At 43.7% G+C, this 20572-nt stretch overlaps 1 protein-coding gene across 1 annotated transcript in view; it reads right to left on the bottom strand.

The window, feature by feature from the left end:
- LOC124711723 (translation initiation factor IF-2-like) overlaps positions 1-20572 on the bottom strand; it is an 85081-nt gene that overhangs the window by 26760 nt on the left and 37749 nt on the right. The window contains exon 3 of the mRNA XM_047241932.1: positions 3839-4064. Within this exon, the coding sequence (XP_047097888.1) occupies positions 3839-4064 (226 nt within the window). The remainder of the gene's footprint in view (positions 1-3838; positions 4065-20572) is intronic.

Here is a 20572-nt window from a genome sequence, read left to right as displayed (position 1 = left end):
AACTAAATTTCTTACTTAGAAATAATGCTTATTAATTACCTGTTGACCCATTTGAGTACTAGTGGCTTCTGCCTGAAATCACAAATTTATTGATATTTATTTATTTATTTTGTGAAGTACCAGTCTATTTCCAATGAAAAAACCGAAGCTATTGCTGACATGGACATCTAGTGATGCGCTGAGTTACGTCTACGAATGTAGTGCATTGTAGCAATCATTTACAGCTTTCAGAGCAGCAGTCGGCGCGGATATTGTGCTATGTGTTTGTAGGAGATTATGAAATGTGTGTGTTTTTTTTATATATAGAGATCATGTTGGGGAGCGCAATGATAGTGGAAGTAAGTACATCTGAAGTAATTGAAACGTAATTTTGAGGTTTTTTCTACTGCTTTAATGAGCGGTTTCGAAATAAAACCACTGGAGCAGTATGTACTTTCTGATAAAAATTTATTAAATTTTAGGCCCATTTCTGTATGCTATTTAACACTGTAATTTTTTTAGGCAATATGACTTCATGGGAATTTAGAGATGAGGGACTGTGACTTGGAAAAATGAGGAATTACTTTGAAATATATCTCATGAAATGATAGAATATTGAAAACTGTTCTAGAGTGAAACTATCTCCTTAAAATAATTTGTTGTTTACCTTTTTCCAATTTTGTCTTATATTCGTTACTTACTATGATGATACAGGTCAATTTTGTGAAAATTTCACATTTAAAAAAAAGTATTTGTGGTTCTCAAAGGATTAAGCAAATGTTAATTATGTTGTTATTCTATTAAACCTCTCAGCGTCACAGAACTTGAGAAAGGTTGCCTTTCAGGGGAAAAAAGTTCATTTTAGGATATCGTTTACAATTTACAAGTAAAAAATATGTGTTTAACTCTCTATACACAATGAAAGGAAGAATATCTCACAAGAACGATTTAGTATTTCAGATAGAACTCACTTGCATACACCGCACTGAATCGGCGAACATTGTTTTACTCCAGTGATCTGCAATTGATGGACACACTCAAAATGACTGAAAAAAATTTGCGACTGGCGTCCAAGGTGACTGTTTCCTTCCGTCAATAAGATAAATTGTAAGTAAGATGTTCATCCGCATCATCAACATCAATACGGCCGCTACGATCATCCTTAGATTTTTCGAGAGTGCGAAGAAATCTGTGCGTGACTGAGTGGAATATTGCGAGACCACCCAATGAACGTGAGTACACGAATAGCTAAGTAACAGCTCAGTACACACCAAATAACTGGGTTCCACGACACTACCATAACCCCAAGTATATATTGCTGACATACGAAGTTCACCTTTTAGTAATTTTTTACTAATAGCCGCTCACACGGTTGCAGATGACTTGATGTTCACTGAGTAAAAAGACGGCAACAGAAAATAAGCGCACAGAAAACAAGTCGCAAACAGCGACAATAATTTCTTAAAACATGCTGTAACATACAATAAATAATGTAGTATGAAAGTATTCATAGAAAACTATATATTCAAAAAACGAATAGCAAAATTGTAATAATGTGCTACTGTGTTTGTATAACCATGCTATTTTCTGCATATTTTAGATTAAAAAACCCCACTGATGATGGTGATATTTGTCGCCAGAACTATTTTGGGAGAATAAAGAATTAAAGGAATAACAAGGTGTTTTGCATCAAGGCGGACTCAATTTGCTGATAGTACTGTTTCTCTATGCAATCACGGACCAAATGGAAGAGTTCCAAGATAGAATTATTGTTTATAGAGAAATTAGACGTCATACGAAAGCTTGCCAAAGTCATGCTTCTTGCGAACCATTCGTAAATGTAACAGGAAAATGGTGAAGTTATAGTGGTATCAGAATTAATATCCTCTGCACATCGTAAGGAATAAGTACAATTTGTAGAAAAAGGTAGGGCCAAACTTTGAGGAAATATTCCTCACACATAGAAGAATAAAACGTCTTATTTGGATATGGGTCTGGAAACGCTTTATTTCCACTTTAGGGGTCATTTTCTACTTCTCTTCAAAATCACGTTAATCATGGGAAACACACAGAAGTAGAACGTACCAACATTACATGAACTGTTTTCTTACACGAAATGTTCAAAATACCCTGTTGGTTATAATGAATGTGTAGTACGTTGCAGTTCTTAGGTTCACAACCATTGTTTGTTGTTCCAATGGAACAAAGGTAATGTTGACATGTGACTCAATTCAGTGCTTGTGTGGACATGTGACTAACGTAATTGCTCTACTAGCATCAAGCACGTAGCGTCAACTGTTTAATCACGGACTATTTAAGCACTTAGCGCGAACCGTTTAGTGTTCGTCACCGTCATGGTTTGCGGTGCAGTGCATTGGAAGTGTTCTCAAATGCTGGGTTGGCAGATGAGCATTTTCTGCGAGGATTAGCAGATGGTAATGGCCGCAGCGCTCGACGTTTATATCGGAAGTTATATCCAGAGCGATGGTGGCCCAGCAGGAGGACGTTTGAACAGTTGATGGTCGTCTTTGGGAGCATGAGACGTTCAAGCCTAATTGCGACTGGAGGAGGCATAGAGAGATGAAGGCACCTCAGCTGGAGAAGGAACATCTTCATTCAGTTGTCGACAACTTTCTGGATTGTGCTACCTGAAAACAGTGGTGTATCTGCACCATGTACAGCGTGTGCAGGCACTGTCAGTAGCAGGTGTTCCTGCTTGGGTTCACTCCTGCAAATAATACAGCTGCAACATAATGTCACGAAGGACGTGTGCGACCATAATGAAAAACATATGTGCAGTTGTGCAGTCTGAAAATTGCTGAATATATCGCTGAGGAAACAGTAATTGACTGTATGTAAGCTGCCTTAAGTATTTCCGCATTACGCATTTCGGACAATGCCATCATCAGGTATCCTGGAACATCACCTTGCACGTAGATACAAAACTTACATATTGTAGCAGTAACTATCATAAGTCCGCCCGGTTACCCGTGCAGTCTAACGAATTGCTTTCCGGACGGGAAGGCGTGCCGGTCCCCAGCACGGATCCGCCATGCGGATGAGTCTCCAGGATGGTTTTTAGGCGGTTTTCCATCTGCCTCGGCGAATGCGGGCTGCTTCCCCATATTCCGCCTGAGCTACACTATGTCGGCGATTGCTGCGCGAACACCGTCTCCACGGACGAGTTCACCATAATTACTCTACCACGCAAATATTTGGGGTTAGACTCGTCTGGTGTGAGACGTTCCCGGGGGTCTACTGGGGACCGAACCGCACAATCACCCTGGGTTCGGTGCGGGGCGGCGGTGGGTTGAGTGGGGTTGTGGGTTTGTGAAACACTGAGGGCTACGGCGGGGACGAAGCCTCCCCGTCATTTCTAGGTCCGCAGTTCAATACAATACAAGTATCATAATGAGACTGCTTATGATCGTTAGAACTACAATGTGTAAGTTTTGTATGTATGTATAACATGATGTTCCAGGATATCTGATGATGGCAATGTCCGAAACGCCTAATTTTGGAATAATGAATTCAGGGAAAAGGAAGCAAGGAAGGAAGAGATTTCAGATACAGGATGGCATGATGGACGCTACAACATACGGCAGCTATATGAAGGAAGCAATGGATCGCAGAAAATGGAGAGGCAAAGGACCTGCTAATATAGCAGAAAACTGATGATGATGAATTCAGCTTACTTACTACCACTAAATTTTCCTCAGCAACCTATTCAGCGCTTTACAGACTGCACATATTTCTGCGAGTGATTCATTCAACAATTCGTCAACCCGCACTTTAGTGTAAGAATATTTTGGCTGGTTCAGTAAATTGCTGTGTCGTACAGTGCATGTTCTCGTCTTACCTTGGAGCCGTCTACGGGCGACGTTGGAGGTGCGGGGTTGATGATGGGGATGTGCGGGAACCAGGAGAGGATGGTGTCGACGAAGCCGCTGCCCACGCCGCCCCCGGCGCCGCCCCCGGAGCCGCCGCCCGGGTTGCTGCCGTCGGCGCCGTCGCGTAGCAACACGGCGCTCAGGCCGTTACCCGGCGCGCCGCCCACGTACACCACCGGCACCGCCGACGACACGCTGCAACGCCACACACACGCACACGCTTTCACAAATCTACTCCTCACACTGCAACTACGTCCTAGAGTTCCTGTGAGTTAGTATGAGCAGCGGGCATTGTTGGCAACCGGAATAAAATAATAATTGGATCATTTTACCGACCTCCCAATTCAGATGATACAGTTGCTGAAAGGTTCAAAGAAAACTTGAGTTTGGTTTCAAACACGTACGCGACTCATACGATTATAGCTGGTGGTGACTTTAATTTACCCTCGATATGTTGGCGAAAATACATGTTTAATTCCGGAGGTACGCATAAAATATCACCAGAAAGTGTGCTAAATGTATTCTCTGAAAATTATTTCGAGCAGTTAGTTCATGAGCCCACGCGAATAGTAAACGGTTGTGAAAACACACTTGACCTCTTAGCAACAAATAATCCTGAGTTAATAACGAACATCAAAACCGTTTCAGGGAGTAGTGAACACAGAGATGTCGTAGCAAGATTGAATACTGTAATCCCAAAATACTCGAAAAATAAGCGAAAAATATACCTACTCAAAAAAGCAGATAAAAAATCACTTGACACCTTCCTGAGAGACAATCTCCAGTCCATCCAGATTAATGATATAAGTATAGACCAGATGTGCCTTGAATTCAGAGAAATAGTATCGGCAGCAATTGAGAGATTTATACCAAATAAATCAACAAACGACTGAGCTGATACTCCTTGCAACACAAAACGGGTCAGAACACTGTTGCAGGGACAACGAAACAAACATGCCAAATCCAAACAGACGCAAAATACCAAGACTGTCGATCATTTATAGAAGCTCGAAATTTAGCGTGGACTTCAATGCGAGATGCTTATAACAGTTTCCACAACGAAACATTGTCTCGAAACCTGGCAGAAAATCCAAAGAGATTCTGGAAGTATGTGAAGTATGTTAGCGGCAAGAAACAATCAATGCCTTCTCTGCGCGATAGCAATGGAGATACTATTGAAGAGAGTGCTGCCAAAGCAGAGTTACTAAACACAGCCTTCCGAAATGCCTTCACAAGAGAAGACGAAGTAAATATTCCAGAATTCGAATCAAGAACAGCTGCCAACACGAGTAACGTAGAAGTAAATATCCCCGGAGTAGTGAAGCAACTTAAATCACTTAATGAAAGCAAGTCCTCTGGTCCAGACTGTATACCAATTAGGTTCCTTTCAGAGTATGCTGATGCATTAGCTCCATACTTGACAAACATATACAACCGTTCGCTCGTCGAAAGATCCATACCCAAAGACTGGAAAGTTGCACAGACCACACCAATATTCAAGAAAGGTAGTAGGAGTAATCCACTAAATTAAAGGCCCATATCAGGCAGCATTTTGGAACATATATTGTGTTCGAACATGATGAATTACCTCGAAGAAAACGGTCTATTGACACACAGTCAACATGGGTTTAGAAAACATCGTTCTTGTGAAACACAACTAGCTCTTTATTCACATGTAGTGTTGAGTGCTATTGACAGGGGATTTCAGATCGATTCCGTATTTCTGGATTTCTATAATGCTTTTGACACTGTACCACACAAGTGGCTTATAGTGAAATTGAGTGCTTATGGAATGTCGTCTCAGTTATGTGACTGTATCTGTGACTTCCTGTTAGAGAGGTCACAGTTCGTAGTAATTGACGGACAGTCATCGAGTAAAACAGAAGTAATTTCTGGCGTTCCCCAAGGTAGTGTTATTGGCCCTTTGCTGTTCCTTATCTATATAAACGATTTGGGAGACAATCTGAGCGGCCTTCTTAGGTTGTTTGCAGATGACGCTGTCGTTTATCGTCTAGTAAAGACATCAGAAGAACAAAACAAACTGCAAAACGATTTAGAAACGATATCTGAATGTTGCGCAAATTGGCAGTTGATCCTCAGTAACGAAAAGTGTGAGGTCATCCACTTGAGAGCTAAAAGGAACTCGTTAAACTTCGGTTACACGATAAATCAGTCAAATGTAAGGGCCGTAAATTCAACTAAATGCCAAGGAATTACAATTACGAACAACTTAAATTGGAAGGAACACATAGAAAATGTTGTGGGGAAGTCTGACTGCGTTTATTGGCAGGACACTTAGAAAATGTAACAGATCTACTAAGGAGACTGCCTACACTACGCTTACCCGTCCTCTTTTAGAATTCTGCTGCGCGGTGTTGGATCCTTACCAGATCAGACTGATGGAGTACATCGAAAGAGTTCAAAGAAGGGCAGCACGTTTTGTATTATCGAGAAATATGGGAGAGAGTGTCACAGAAATGCTACAGGAATAGGGCTGAACGTCATTAACAGAAAGGCGTTTTTCGTAGCGACGGTATCTTCTCACGAAATTCCAATCACCAACTTTCTCATCCGAATGCGAAAATATTTTGTTGACACCGACCTACATAGGGAGAAACGATCACCACGATGAAACAAGGGAAATCAGAGTTCGTACGTAAATATATAGGTGTTCGTTCTTTCCGCTCGCTATACGAGATTGGAATAATAGAGAATTGTGAAGGTGGTTCGATGAACCTTCTGCCAGGCAATTAAACGTGACTTGCAGAGTATCCATGTAGATATATATGTAAATGTAGAGGAAAGGCCTTAAGCTACGGCATTACAGTGCAGTGTATGTCTTACAGTAAGTGTACGGGAAATCGTAAATGTAGATTATGAGAATCTGTTCTGCAAATAAAGTAGTGGAAACGTAGTCTCGAGATTGGGCATGCGCAAATAGTTTATGGGAGCAGTCGGGTGACGTTGTTGTCGACGTGTAGTGTGCATCTAAGCGACATCCAGTTAGGAGTATTGTTGCTGTGTGACGTTGAAGTGAAAAGTGTCGATTTTATCGCTCTAACGCGTGTTTTCAGAGGGTTCAACAATGGTTAAATTAGTCAAAATATCCACGGGTGTGCTGCCGGTCTATAGTGTCCAACGGGCACAATATTTCGGCGATCATACATGTCGCCATCATCAGGTGAACTGACGGACTGAGCTCCTGTGAACGTGCCGGCACGGAGATCCGTACGCTATGGCTGCTCAGAGGGAACTGGGTTCGGTCGCGGCGGCGGCCGATTTAAATACCCTCCACCCGCGGCGCGCTCCCTCCGCCGTCCGCGCCCCGCGCCACGGTCGCGCGGTGGAACAGATTGCGACGGCGTCTGAGATGACGTCGGAGTGATGGCTCTGTCCGCCGTGGTCGTCACAACTATACGTTTGCTCGATTTACTCTTGATTAACCCGATCGCTGGTTCCCAAGCCTTGCTAAGATTATAGCCACAGTCACGGTTTATGAGGTCGTCATTGGTGCGAATTTCGATGGCCTCTCTAACAACGCTGTCCCAGTATCTCGACGTCTGTACCAGAATCCTCGTGCGGTCATATTCCATGGCGTGATTTTCCGACAAACAATGTTCAGCGACCGCCGACTTGCTCGGATACATCAGGCGAGTGTGCCTCTGGTGTTCACGGCATCGATCCTCGACGGTACGCATCGTCTGACCAATATACGACTTGCCACATTGACACGGAATCTGGTACACGCCGGCCTTCCTCAAACCGAGGTCATCTTTGGCGCTCCCCACCAGTGCACGAGTTTTATTTGGAGGACAAAACACAGTTAGGACCCGGTGATTCTTCAGAATGCGAGCGATTTTCCCCGAGAGTGCGCCTGTGTATGGAATAAATGCAGTGCCTACCTCCTCCCTCGTGACTTCATCCATCTCAAGAGGTTGTGCTGCAGTGGTTGGGCGGAGAGCACGTTGAATCTGCCACTCTGAGTACCCATTTTTCCGAAATACAGTTCTCAGATGTTCCAATTCCTGGGGTAGACTCTCTGCGTCAGAGATAGTGCGCGCCCTATGTACTAGAGTTTTAAGTACCCCATTCCTCTGTGAAGGGTGGTGGCAGCTGTCTGCGTGCAATTACAGATCAGTGTGCGTAGTCTTCCGATACACCCCATGACCTAGGGTGCCGTCAGCCCTTCTCTTGACCAAGACGTCAAGGAAAGGTAATTTACCCTCCGTTTCAGTCTCCATAGTGAATTTGATGTTGGGGTGTATGGAGTTTAGATGTGTGAGGAAGTCAAGGAGTTTATCCATACCATGTGGCCAGATGACGAACGTGTCGTCCACGTAACGGAAAAAGCAAGTAGGTTTCCATACGGATGACGACAGGGCTCTGAGCCCTATGGGACTTAATATATAAGGTCATCAGTTCAAAAATGGTTGAAATGGCTCTGAGCACTATGGGACTTAACATCTTAGGTCATCAGTCCCCTAGAACTTAGAACTACTTAAACCTAACTAACCTAAGGACATCACACACATCCATGCCCGAGGCAAGATTCAAACCTGCGACCGTAGCAGCCCCGCGGTTCCGGACTGTAGCGCCTAGAACCGCACGGCTACCACGGCCGGCTGGTCATAAGTCCCCTAGAACTTAGAACTACTTAAACCTAACTAACCTAAGGACATCACACACATCCATGCCGGAGGCAGGATTCGAACCTGCCATCGTAGCGGTCGCGCTGTTCCGGACTGAAGCACCTACAACCGCTCGGTCACAACGGCCAGCTTTCAAAGGGTGATGCGTGACGAAAATGTATCAGAATGTTACTGAGGATTGTTTGAAATCTATGGTGAGAATGCATTACCGTATAGACAATTTTACAACGGGTAGAGGCGTTCTGTGCGGACGTTTTGTGGGGGCGTCTTGTGCGGCTCAGTGAGAGACTACAGATTTGCACAACACAGGTCAGCTGTTCATTCCCCTAGATCAGACTGACATTGTGAGTGGTCTCGTTTCCGTCGACCATCAATGGACTACCTAGGAAATATCCATACAGGTTGATCTCAGTCATCAAACGGTGTGGCATGTGTCGCATGACAACGGAAACTGTATTGCCACAATCAGTGCCAAGCTCTTATTGCAATGGCGCCATAGAAAGGTCTTCGAGCACTTTCATTGCTCACCAGCCACGGGTGCGTGTGACTTCGGCCTGCTTCCGAAGTTGAAGGAACACCTCAGAGGCTGACAATTAGCTGACGCAGCATCTGTAGGCCATTTAGTAGGGTGCTCTGTCGCTGTTATCAACAGAGAAAATCTTGCCAGCAGTTCTTATCAGAATCCCAACATTCGGCAAAAGGTATGTTGCTACCCAGTCTGTTAGCAAAAGTAATAAGTCTTCTAGCAAAAGTAATAAGAAGCGAGAATCACGGCATTGGCAGCCACTGGCTGCTAGCCCCAAGTTTGGCGACATGAATGTAGGAACAACATAAACGCAAGGTGATGTGGCTAGCTGCGTTCATCAGGAAATTGAATTGCACAACGGTAATGACGGTAGCAGGCTGTTGAGAGTCACCACACCAGGGCAAGTCTCCAGTTAACGACGACGTGACTATGGGTCAACCGGCCGGGGTGGCCGAGCGGTTCTAGGCGCTACAGTCTGGAACCGCGCGACCGCTTCGGTCGCAGGTTCGAATCCAGCCTCGGGCATGGATGTGTGTGATGTCCTTAGGTTAGTTAGGTTTAAGTAGTTCTAGGTTCTAGGGGACTGATGACCTCAGAAGTTAAGTCCCATAGTGCTCAGAGCCACTTGAACCATTTTTGATGAATTACCGTTCATGATTGTTCCCTATCTCATCCCTTAGTCAACACATAGAAAACTAATCGCTCCAGAACAACTTGCTGCGACCATCGCAACAGCTTTTACATTGTAATTTGCAGTACATAAATCCAGACTACTATAGTTATACAACACTACCTTTCTTGTGGTTCGCTTTTATTTACAATTCAAAATGTCTGACATTTTCTCCTCTGCATTTGCTGTATTAAGATCAAGCGTTTTAATCACTCTGCTACTGTTAGTCACTGCAACAATCCATAATTTAATATGACAGTACTCAAACTCATCTTTAAACTGCCGTCGGAATTACGTACAAAGATAAACACGACGTCAACAGCCACCACTTTTACATGTTTTCTAACACCATAGATGATGAAGAGATGGAAAGAACGTACGATGACACAAAATTACGCAGATAGTTATGGGAGACAAAAGTGAGGAGGAACTGGATGTTGGTGGTAAGAGAAGGAAATATACTAAGAATACATAGACCCAGTGGAAGGAATAAAATGGGAAACACCTGGTAGAATTTTGCCTAGAGCATTAACTAATCATCACTAATACTATCTGACACTCTTGAATGAATGTGGCATACATAGAATACTGTGAAAATGGAATGTGTCAGATGGTAAGGTAGAGTTCCTGAAACCAGATTTTAAACTATGAGACATTTCTAGGGGCAGATGCAGGCTGATGATAACATATCGGTTATGAAGTGTGGGTTACAAGTAAAGAGGTAGCAAAAAGCAGGAAATTAAGGAGATGCAATCTGGGTAAGTGAAGACCCTGAGGTTGTTGAGAATTTTACAGGGATCGTCTGGCAACTATTGAATGAAATAGGGGAAAGGAATAAGCTAGTGGATAAATGGTTAGTTTTAAGAGATGAATTATAAGGCCACTGAGAGTGAAAGTGGGAAAAGTGGGACAGAAGAAATCACTGGATACAAACGAGGTATTGAATTTAACTAACCAAAGGGGAAAATATAGAAATTCATCCAACAAATTAGGCAAAAGAGAATACAGATGTCTAAAACATATGAGTGGAAAATGGTAAAATAAGAATACCTAGAGGAAAAATGCAAGCATGGATGGTAAAGGTAGACGCAGCATATATGAACTTAAAATAGGGAAGACCTTTTGAGCAAAGAAAAGTAGCCGTATGCATATCAAGACCAAAGACGGCAAGCCAAAACTAAGTAAGAGAGGGAAGGTTGGAAGGTGGAACAAATGTGTAGAAATGGGAAGTGGATTGACAAACGACTTGAACACAATGTTAATTTCCTGTGAACTATCTGAACACACAAGGCAATGCTGATCCTACGACAGACTGCAGAAACGCGGACCTGCGTTTATAGCAGTCGTAGATTTAGAAATGAGGAGCAGAATGAATTTACGAGAATCGTCCGAAAGAATCGATGTGCAAGGAAGTGAGATACTGTAGTACTGAAGAATGACATGACGCTTTTGAAGTTCGCTAAGCATGTTGATACTTCGATAAGTAAGACCGGAGTAGGCAGCTCAGTTGAAAAGGTGTGGAAATCTCTAAAAAAGGTCCATCACAGATGCTGGACATACAAACACAGGGGAAAGGAAAGTAACTCCGAAGACAAAAAAAGGAAGTACAAACATATTCAGGGAAATTCAGGAACACAGCAATCAAGTCAGTTAGGGATAAAATAAATATTAATACAGGACAGCCAAGGAGAAATGGCTGCAGAAATCATGTGAAGAAATCGAAACTGAAATGATCGCAGGGAGGACCGATTCGGTATAGAAGAAAGTCAAATTAAAGGCAGGGTGGTAACATTAAGAGTGCTACGGGAATTCCACTCTTAAACGCGGAAGACAAAACAGAAAGGGAACACTGAAGACCTCTGTGAGTGGGAAGGGTCGTCTGATGAATTGTTATAAGAAGAAATTGGAGTCGATGGGATGATGTAGGGGATCTAATATTAGAGTCAGAATTTAAAAGAGGTCTGAAAAACTTGAGGTCAAATAAGTTAGAATGTATAGATAACATTCCATCGGAATTTCTAAAATCGGGAAGCGGCAACCATTCGTCTACTCATGTTGGTGTGTTGAGTCTATGAAACTGGGGAGGTAAAAACAAACTTCCCGAAAAATATCGTCCACAAAATTCCTAAGATAGCAAGGTTAGATAGGTGAGAAAACTATCACAGAATCAGCTTCACGGCACAAGCATCCGATCTGCTGACGGAAAAGAAAATCGAGGATCAGTTATATTACGATCAGTTTGGTTTTACGAAAGGTAAAGTCACCAGAGAGATAATTGTGAAATTGCGCCTGATAAAGAATCAAGGTTGAATAAAAATCAGTCAAGACACACTAATAGCATTCGTCGACCTAGAAAAAGCGTTCGACAATACAAAACGGTGCAAGACGTTCGAAATTCTTAGAGAAACAGGAGTAAGCTGTAGGGGAAGACGAGTGACATATAATATACATAAGAACCAAGAGGAAATAGAGGAAGACAGAAAACGAAGTGCTCGGATTAAAAAGGGTATAAGACAGGCATGCAGTATTTCGCCCCTACTGTTCAATCCATACATCGAAGAAGCTATGACGGAAATAAAAGAAAATATTCGAGAGATTATGACCTATATAGTGAGCTTATGTACCGGGTGATCAAAAAGTCAGTATAAATTTAAAAACTGAGTAAATCACGGAATAATGTAGATAGGTACAAATTGACACACTTGCTTGGAATGACATGGGGTTTTATTAGCACTAAAAAAATACAAAAGTTCAAATATGTCCGACAGATGGCGCTACATCTGATCAGAATAGCAATAACTAGCATAACAAAGTAAGACAAAGCAAAGATGATGTTCTTTACTGGAAATGCTCAATATGTCCACTATCATTCCTCAACAACTGTAAAGCATGTCCGGAGTTATGGTGAGGCATTGGCGTCGGATGTTGTCTTTCAGCATCCCTAGAGATGTCGGTCGATCACTTTACACTTGCGACTTCAGGTAACACCAAAGCCAGTAATCGCACGGACTGAGGCCTGGGGACCTGGGAGGCCAAGCATGACGAAAGTGGCTGCTGAGCACACGATCATCACCAAACGACGCGCGCAAGAGATCTTTCAGGCGTCTAGCAATATGTGGAGCGCCATCCTGCATAAACATCGTACGTTCCAGCAGGTGTTTATCAGCAAGGCTGGGGATGATGCGATTTTGTAACATATCGGCGTACCTCTCACCCGTCACGGTAGCAGTTACAGATGTTTTGCTGTCCAGCGCCATCTGTCGGACATTGTGTGAACTTAGTTTTTTTTTTTGGTTCTAATAAAACCCCATGTCATGCCAAGCATGTGTGTCAATTTTTACCTCTCTATCTATATTATTCCGTGGTTTATTAAGTTTCAAAATTTATACTGACTTTTTGATCATCCGGTATATTGTGACATTTATCTATTCTTACTGTGTAACTCATGGATTGTTAATTTCAGACGGTTGCCATTAAGATCAAGCACCTTAGGTGCAGCCTCAGCCTTGAGAAAGAACCAGTCGGTTCGAACTACTCGTCAAAATATACTTACTATAACCGTGACAGTTTGGTAAGAAACTCTTCTAAACTGACAGGCTGCCGGTTCTACATCAACAAAATGTTGAAACTGCATAGAACTCATAGCACTTCAACGTTATGTAATCTCAATTATTAAGTGCACATATTATAAATAAATTTTTTAATGCGTTACCTTTCTTTAAATGCCTGACTGTGTCTCTTCGCTAACTCAGTTACTGACACATCAGGTTGACTACCTGACATTTGCATTGGTAATCTGACACCGTCCACCCCCGGTAGCTGAGTGGTCAGCGCGACAACATGTCAGTCCTAAGGGCCTGGGTTCGATTCCCGGCTGGGTCGGAGATTTTCTTCTCTCAGGGACTGGGTGTTGTGTTGTCCTAATCATCATCATTCCACCCCCATCGACGCGAAAGTCGTCAAAGTGGCGTCAAATCGAAAGACTTGCACCAGGCGAACGGTCTACCCGACGGGAGGGCCTACTCACACGACATTTACACTTATCTGACACCTACCCAGTTGACCACACGCTCTGAGGTACGGTGTGGTAATTTGAGAAATCTTGGTTACAAAGATGTTGTAACGCAACGCTGTGTGATATAACTTCTCCAAGAAAGTTGCTAATCTTATACAGTGAATGGTCTAAAGTCATGGGATGGCATTGGATATGATGTCTATCATCAACTGCTGAAATGTATGCAGTGCGTCTGTTTCCGTAGAGTACCGGTAGAAAGGCTTCCTGACGACCCGCCATTTGTGGTCGTCCAAAAAAATGGCTCTGAGCATTATGGGACTTAACATCTGAGGTCATCAGTCCCCTAGAACTTAGAACTACGAATACCTAACTAACCTAAGGACATCACACATATCCATGCCCGAGGCAGGATTCGAACCTGCGATCGTAGCGGTCGCGCGGTTCCACAGTGTAGCGCCTAGAACCGCTCGGCCACACCGGCCGGCTGTGCTTCTTGTGTCGATTGTCGTCTGACGTTCAAAGTCGGTTAACTTGCGCCGTGTTGTCTCGTGCACTGGACATCTGTATGTAACAGTCTGCACAAGTATCGTTTCAAATGGGACTACTCTTCCAGTGAATTTTGGCCACACACTTTATTTTAATGCATCTGTAAAACTTCACATCAGCTGCTGTTAAGAAATGCTTTAATACCCGTTGCCAATTACGTTCATTACACATACTCAGATGGTCTGTATTATGTAACAGAGACGTAAATCAATAAGCATAAGAAAGTCAAAGTATCCGCGTACATAGGAAATGGAGAAATGTAGGGTCCCCCTGAATAGGTCAGGCGTCCACTACACGCAGGAAGCGGCTACTAGGGTAGCGGAGTACGTGTGGAGTGCACATGTGGGTTTTTTAGGTTAGAGAATTCCCTCCCTAGGCCCGACAAGACGCCTCCTGAGACGCGGCAAGGTAGGAGTAGGCAAAATGCAGCAGGGAATAACAATATTAATCTGCTAATAGTATACTGCAGGAGCGTCTATAGAAAGACCCCAGAACTCCTCTTAATAATAAACGGTCACAATGCCCACACAGTACTAGCGACAGAAAGTTGGCTGAAACCAGATGTAAACAGTAATGAAATTCTAAACTCAGATTGGAATGTATATCACAGAGACAGGCTGGACAGTGAAGGGGGAGGCGTGTTTATAGCGATAACAAGTGCAATAGTATCGAAGGAAATTGACGGAGATCCGAAATGTGAAATAATTTGGGTGAAGGACACGGTTAAAGCAGGCTCAGACATGGTAATTGGATGTCTCTATAGGCCCCCTGGCTCAGCAGCTGTTGTGGCTGAGCACCTGAAGGAAAATTTGGAAAATATTTCTAGTAGATTTCCCCACCATGTTACAGTTCTGGGAGGAGATTTTAATTTGCCGGATATAGACTGGGAGACTCAAACGTTCATAACGGGTGGCAGGGACAAAGAATACAGTGAAATTTTTTTAAGTGCTTTATCTGAAAACTACCTTGAGCAGTTAAACAGAGAACCGACTCGTGGCGATAACATATTAGACCTTCTGGTGACAAAGAGACCCGAACTATTTGAAACAGTTAACGCAGAACAGGGAATCAGCGATCATAAAACGGTTATTGCATCGATGATTTCAGCCGTAAATAGAAATATTAAAAAAGGTAGGAAGATTTTTCTGTTTAGCAAAAGTGACAAAAAGCAGATTTCAGAGTACTTGATGGCTCAACACAAAAGTTTTGTCTTAAGTACAGATAGAGGATCAGTGGACAAAGTTCAAAACCATCGTACAATATGCGTTAGACGAGTATGTGCCAAGCAAGATCATAAGAGATCGAAAAGAGCCACCGTGGTACAACAACCGAGTTAGAAAACTGCTGCGGAAGCAAAGGGAACTTCACAGCAAACATAAACATAGCCAAATCCTAAAAAATTTTGGTCTTATGTCAAAGCGGTAGGTGGATCAAAACAAAATGTCCAGACACTCTGTGACCAAAATGGTAGTGAAACAGAGGATGACAGACTAAAGGCCGAAATACTAAATGTCTTTTTCCAAAGCTGTTTCACAGAGGAAGACTGCACTGTAGTTCCTTCCCTAGATTGCCGCACAGATGACATAATGGTAGATATCGAAATAGACGACAGAGGGATAGAGAAACAATTAAAATCGCTCAAAAGAGGAAAGGCCGCTGGACCTGATGGGATACCAGTTCGATTTTACACAGAGTACGCGAAGGAACTTGCCCCCTTCTTGCAGCGGTGTACCGTAGGTCTCTAGAAGAGCGTAGCGTTCCAAAGGATTGGAAAAGGGCACAGGTCATCCCCGTTTTCAAGAAGGGACGTCGAACAGATGTGCAGAACTATAGACCTATGTCTCTAACGTCGATCAGCTGTAGAATTTTGGAACACGTATTATGTTCGAGTATAATGACTTTTCTGGAGACTAGAAATCTACTCTGTAGGAATCAGCATGGGTTTCGAAAAAGACGATCGTGTGAAACCCAGCTCGCGCTATTCGTCCACGAGACTCAGAGGGCCACAGACACGGGTTCCCAGGTAGATGCCGTGTTTCTTGACTTCCCCACAGTCGTTTAATGAACAAAGTAAGAGCATATGGACTATCACACCAATTGTGTGATTGGATTGAAGAGTTCCTAGATAACAGGACGCAGCATGTCATTCTCAATGGAGAGAAGTCTTCCGAAGTAAGAGTGATTTCAGGTGTGCCGCAGGGGAGTGTCGTAGGACCGTTGCTATTCACAATATACATAAATGACCTTGTGGATGACATCGGAGGTTCACTGAGGCTTTTTGCGGATGATGCTGTGGTATGTCGAGAGGTTGTAACAATGGAAAATTGTACTGAAATGCAGGAGGATCTGCAGCGAATTGACGCATGGTGCAGGGAATGGCAATTGAATCTCAATGTAGACAAGTGTAATGTGCTGCGAATACGTAGAAAGACAGATCCTTTATCATTTAGCTACAATATAGCAGGTCAGCAACAGGAAGCAGTTAATTCCATAATTATCTGGGAGTATGCATTAGGAGTGTTTAAATTGGAATGATCATATAAAGTTGATAGTCGCTAAAGCAGATGCCAGACTGAGATTCATTGGAAGAATCCTAAGCAAATGCAATCCGAAAACAAAGGAAGTAGGTTACAGTACGCTTGTTCGCCCATTGCTTGAATACTGCTCAGCAGTGTGGGATTCGTACCAGATAGGGTTGATAGAAGAGATAGAGAAGATCCAACGGAGAGCAGCGCGCTTCGTTACAGGATCATTTACTAATCGCGAAAGCGTTACGGAGATGATATATAAACTCCAGCGGAAGACTCTGCAGGAGAGACGGTATGGGCTTTTGTTAAAGTTTCGAGAACATACCTTCACCGAAGAGTCAAGCAGTATATTGCTCCCTCCTACGTATATCTCGCGAAGAGACCATAGGGATAAAATCGGAGAGATTAGAGCCCACACAGAAGCATACCGACAATCCTTCTTTCCACGAACAATACGAGACTGGAATAGAAGGGAGAACCGATAGAGGTACTCAGGGTACCCTCCGCCACACACCGTCAGGTGGCTTGCGGAGTATGGATGTAGATGTAGATGGAGAGCAGCAGGTGCACGAATCCACCATCGGCGTTGTAGACAAGGTCCTAGTGGAAGTTGGTTTTGTGTTTCTTCCTCTTACATGTTATGATGTGTCAGAGTTATATCTGTGTTGCGTGTGTGACTTGGATGAGTGGTTGTACAGTGTAGCATTGGGTGTGTGTGTGTGTTATGGACGAAGGGAAGCGAGGTAGTGAAACGTACTGCCGGCACACAACCTGCTACTCACGAACAGCACCAAGGACGGATCACACCATCAGCAGTGTCAAATGCCCTCATTCAATGAGAAACTGTGGACAGATCTGAAATGCAATCCAGGACACTGGGGGCCCACTCTTCGTGAGACGCTGCGGACTGTTTTGAAATTTAATCCGGGACATTGGTGCAAAGGCTGGTGATCAAGAACTTTTCGCCACTGCGTCTCCTCCTCTTTCCGGCCAAATACTGGCAGTGAAAATTTTCCACCGTCAGGATTCGAACCATCTTACCTCCGAATCGAGCACCAGTGACTTCAGTCGCGTATGCTGGTCAGTAAACATAAGATAAATACATTTATGAAGCCTTCAGTACACGTGCGAAAGGGTTCAGTAATATCTGGTTTTACGCTAACCCTCATTATAGATTACTAACAAATACAAATCCCACTGCTGTACAATGAGGAAGTGCGAAGCCGAAGGAATGCAGCTACACATCGTGCTGACGAGTGACCAGTGACGAGTAGCATTCCGTGTTCGAATACGTAGCGGAAAACCGAGCTGGACTCATATGTTAAATTCAATAGAATAGTACACAATGGTATAGAACACTGAGGTGACAAATCACACATACAGATGGCGGTAGTACCGCGTACATAAGGTATAAAGGGGCAATGCATTAGCGAAGCTGTCATTTGTACTCAGGTGATTTATCTGAAAAGACTTCCCACGTGATTATGGCCGTACGACGGGAATTAACAGATTCTGAACGAGGAATGGTAGTTGGAGCTACACGTATGGGACATTACATTTCGGAATTTGTTAGGGAATTCAACATTCAGAGATCTGGAGTTTCAAGAGTGTGCCTAGAGTGCGAAATATCAGACATTACCTCTCACATCGTACAACGCAGTGGCCGATGGATATTAGTCCATTGCTTGGGATTGCAGACTCCTGCTTACAATACCATCAAGTACAGAATATAATAGGAATATGGCCGACAAGTGAAAAACACAATATCAGTTGTAGTGTAAAGCCATTTGTAGCACACTTTTGATATAAAATTGATATGAAAATTAATTGAAATGACCACTTCATCACCCCCACATACCCCAGCCCCCGACCGTGCCCAGCCGCAACCCCAGATGATGCCTCGTGTTTTCTCAGCCTGCACGTGTGCCCCAGCCCCCTCCTTCCCTTTCCCCCTCCCCTACCACCACACCCACCAACCTTCCCTATTAGTGAGAATTTAGAATTTTGGTGGGAAATTGAAATTGGCGGTATCCTTTCTGGGACTCGAACCCTGCTTCTCCTGGGTGGAAAGCTCAAGTGTACCCCCTACCCCCGTCCCCAAACACAACCAAACCACCGGAGGTGCTTGGAACTGATGGGAAAATTAAAACTCGATGTGCCCTTTCTGGGACTCGAACAATGGTGCTCCTGGATGGAAAGCCCAAGTGCAAGCCCTAACACATGGAAACTGTCCAGATGCGGGAGAGGAGCGTTGGTTTAGCGTACTTTATTTATTTTGGTCAGAAAACTGACACAAAGTTCGAAGCTAATTACGTAATTAACCACAAAGATTGGGCCTAATTACACATCTATATGCGTAGTACTGCACAAGGATGGCATAAAAGCGCAATATAGCCGCAAAAACTGACGAAACCATACAACTGATGTTACCTTGCTGGGAAAAAAATTTCGCAGTACCACTCGAAACTGACACAAATATTTACCGAGAGCAGCGGCGTTTGCGTAGGTTTTCAGTGCTAACAGACAAGGAATACTGCGTGCAATAGCCGCAGAAATCAATGTGAGACGGATGGTGAACGTGTCCGTCACGACCGTGCAGCGAAACGTGGCGTAAATGGCCTGTGGCACCAGACGACCGGCGCGAGTGCCTTTGCTAAGAGCACGAGATCGCCAGCAGCGCCTCTACTGGACTCATGACCATATCGGTTGGACCCCAGCCAACTGGAAAACCGTGGTATGATGAGTCTCGATTTCAGCTGGTAAGAACTGGTTGTAAGGTTCGAGTGTGAAGCCGTGGATGCAAGTTATCAACAAGACAATGTGCAAGCTGGTCGTGGCTCCATAATGGTGTGGGCTGTGCCTGTATGGACTAGACTGCGTCCTCTGGTCCAATTGAACCGATCTGCACGGGCCTTCAAACGACTTGAGTCCATGACACGTAGAGTTTCTGCACCATTTCGAGAAAATGTAGGTTCGACGTGACATTAGGAGCATCCCATGACTTTTGTCATGTCAGAGTATGATTCTGAGTTAAGTAATGTTTGGGAACGTCCGGAAAAAAGGCGTACCTTTCTCAGGATTTACGAGGCAGTAACCTACAGCTGCTAAGTAATTTGTATTTTCATCATTGAAGCAGCGATAATTTAATGAAAACATACTTTGGGAAAATGGAATGATAGAGAGGAAGTGGGGGAGGAGGGGTGTTGAGGAAAGAGAAAAAGAGATTGAGACTTGTAATACTGCAATGTGACGGTATAAAAGAACTCGTTTCTCTGGCAGTTCTATAACGACCTTTCTCTGAAACTGCTTATAAATCATACTTTCTATAGCCGGTCGCGGTGGCCGAGCGGTTCTAGGCGCTTCAGTCAGAAAGCGCGCTGCTGCTACGGTCGCAGGTTCGAATCCTGCCTCGGTCGTGGATGTGTGTGATGTCCTTAGTTTAGTTAGGTTTAAGTAGTTCTAAGTTCTAGGGGACTGATGACCTCAGATGTTAAGTCCCATAGTTCTCAGAGCCATTTGAACTATACTTTCTATAAATATTACATTTTTTATCTCAAAGGAATTTTTTTAGATTTAAACTTGGTGTCGTTTACATAGTATTGACATCGAATTTGGACGTGACGATATTAATAGAATAGTGAATATATTAGGGGCGACGTACGAACGCTTTCAGTCAAGTCAGGTCACGCACGCGGGAACAGTCCCACCGGACGTTCCCGCTATGGCGGCCGACGCAGGCCGCATTTGTAAGTCGACTACACGTAACAGC

The sequence above is a fragment of the Schistocerca piceifrons genome, chromosome 8 (assembly GCF_021461385.2).
Source record: "Schistocerca piceifrons isolate TAMUIC-IGC-003096 chromosome 8, iqSchPice1.1, whole genome shotgun sequence".
NCBI classification, from domain to species: domain Eukaryota; kingdom Metazoa; phylum Arthropoda; class Insecta; order Orthoptera; family Acrididae; genus Schistocerca; species Schistocerca piceifrons.
Note: the sequence above shows the minus strand (reverse complement) of the source record. Positions and strands in the feature narration are given on the sequence as shown.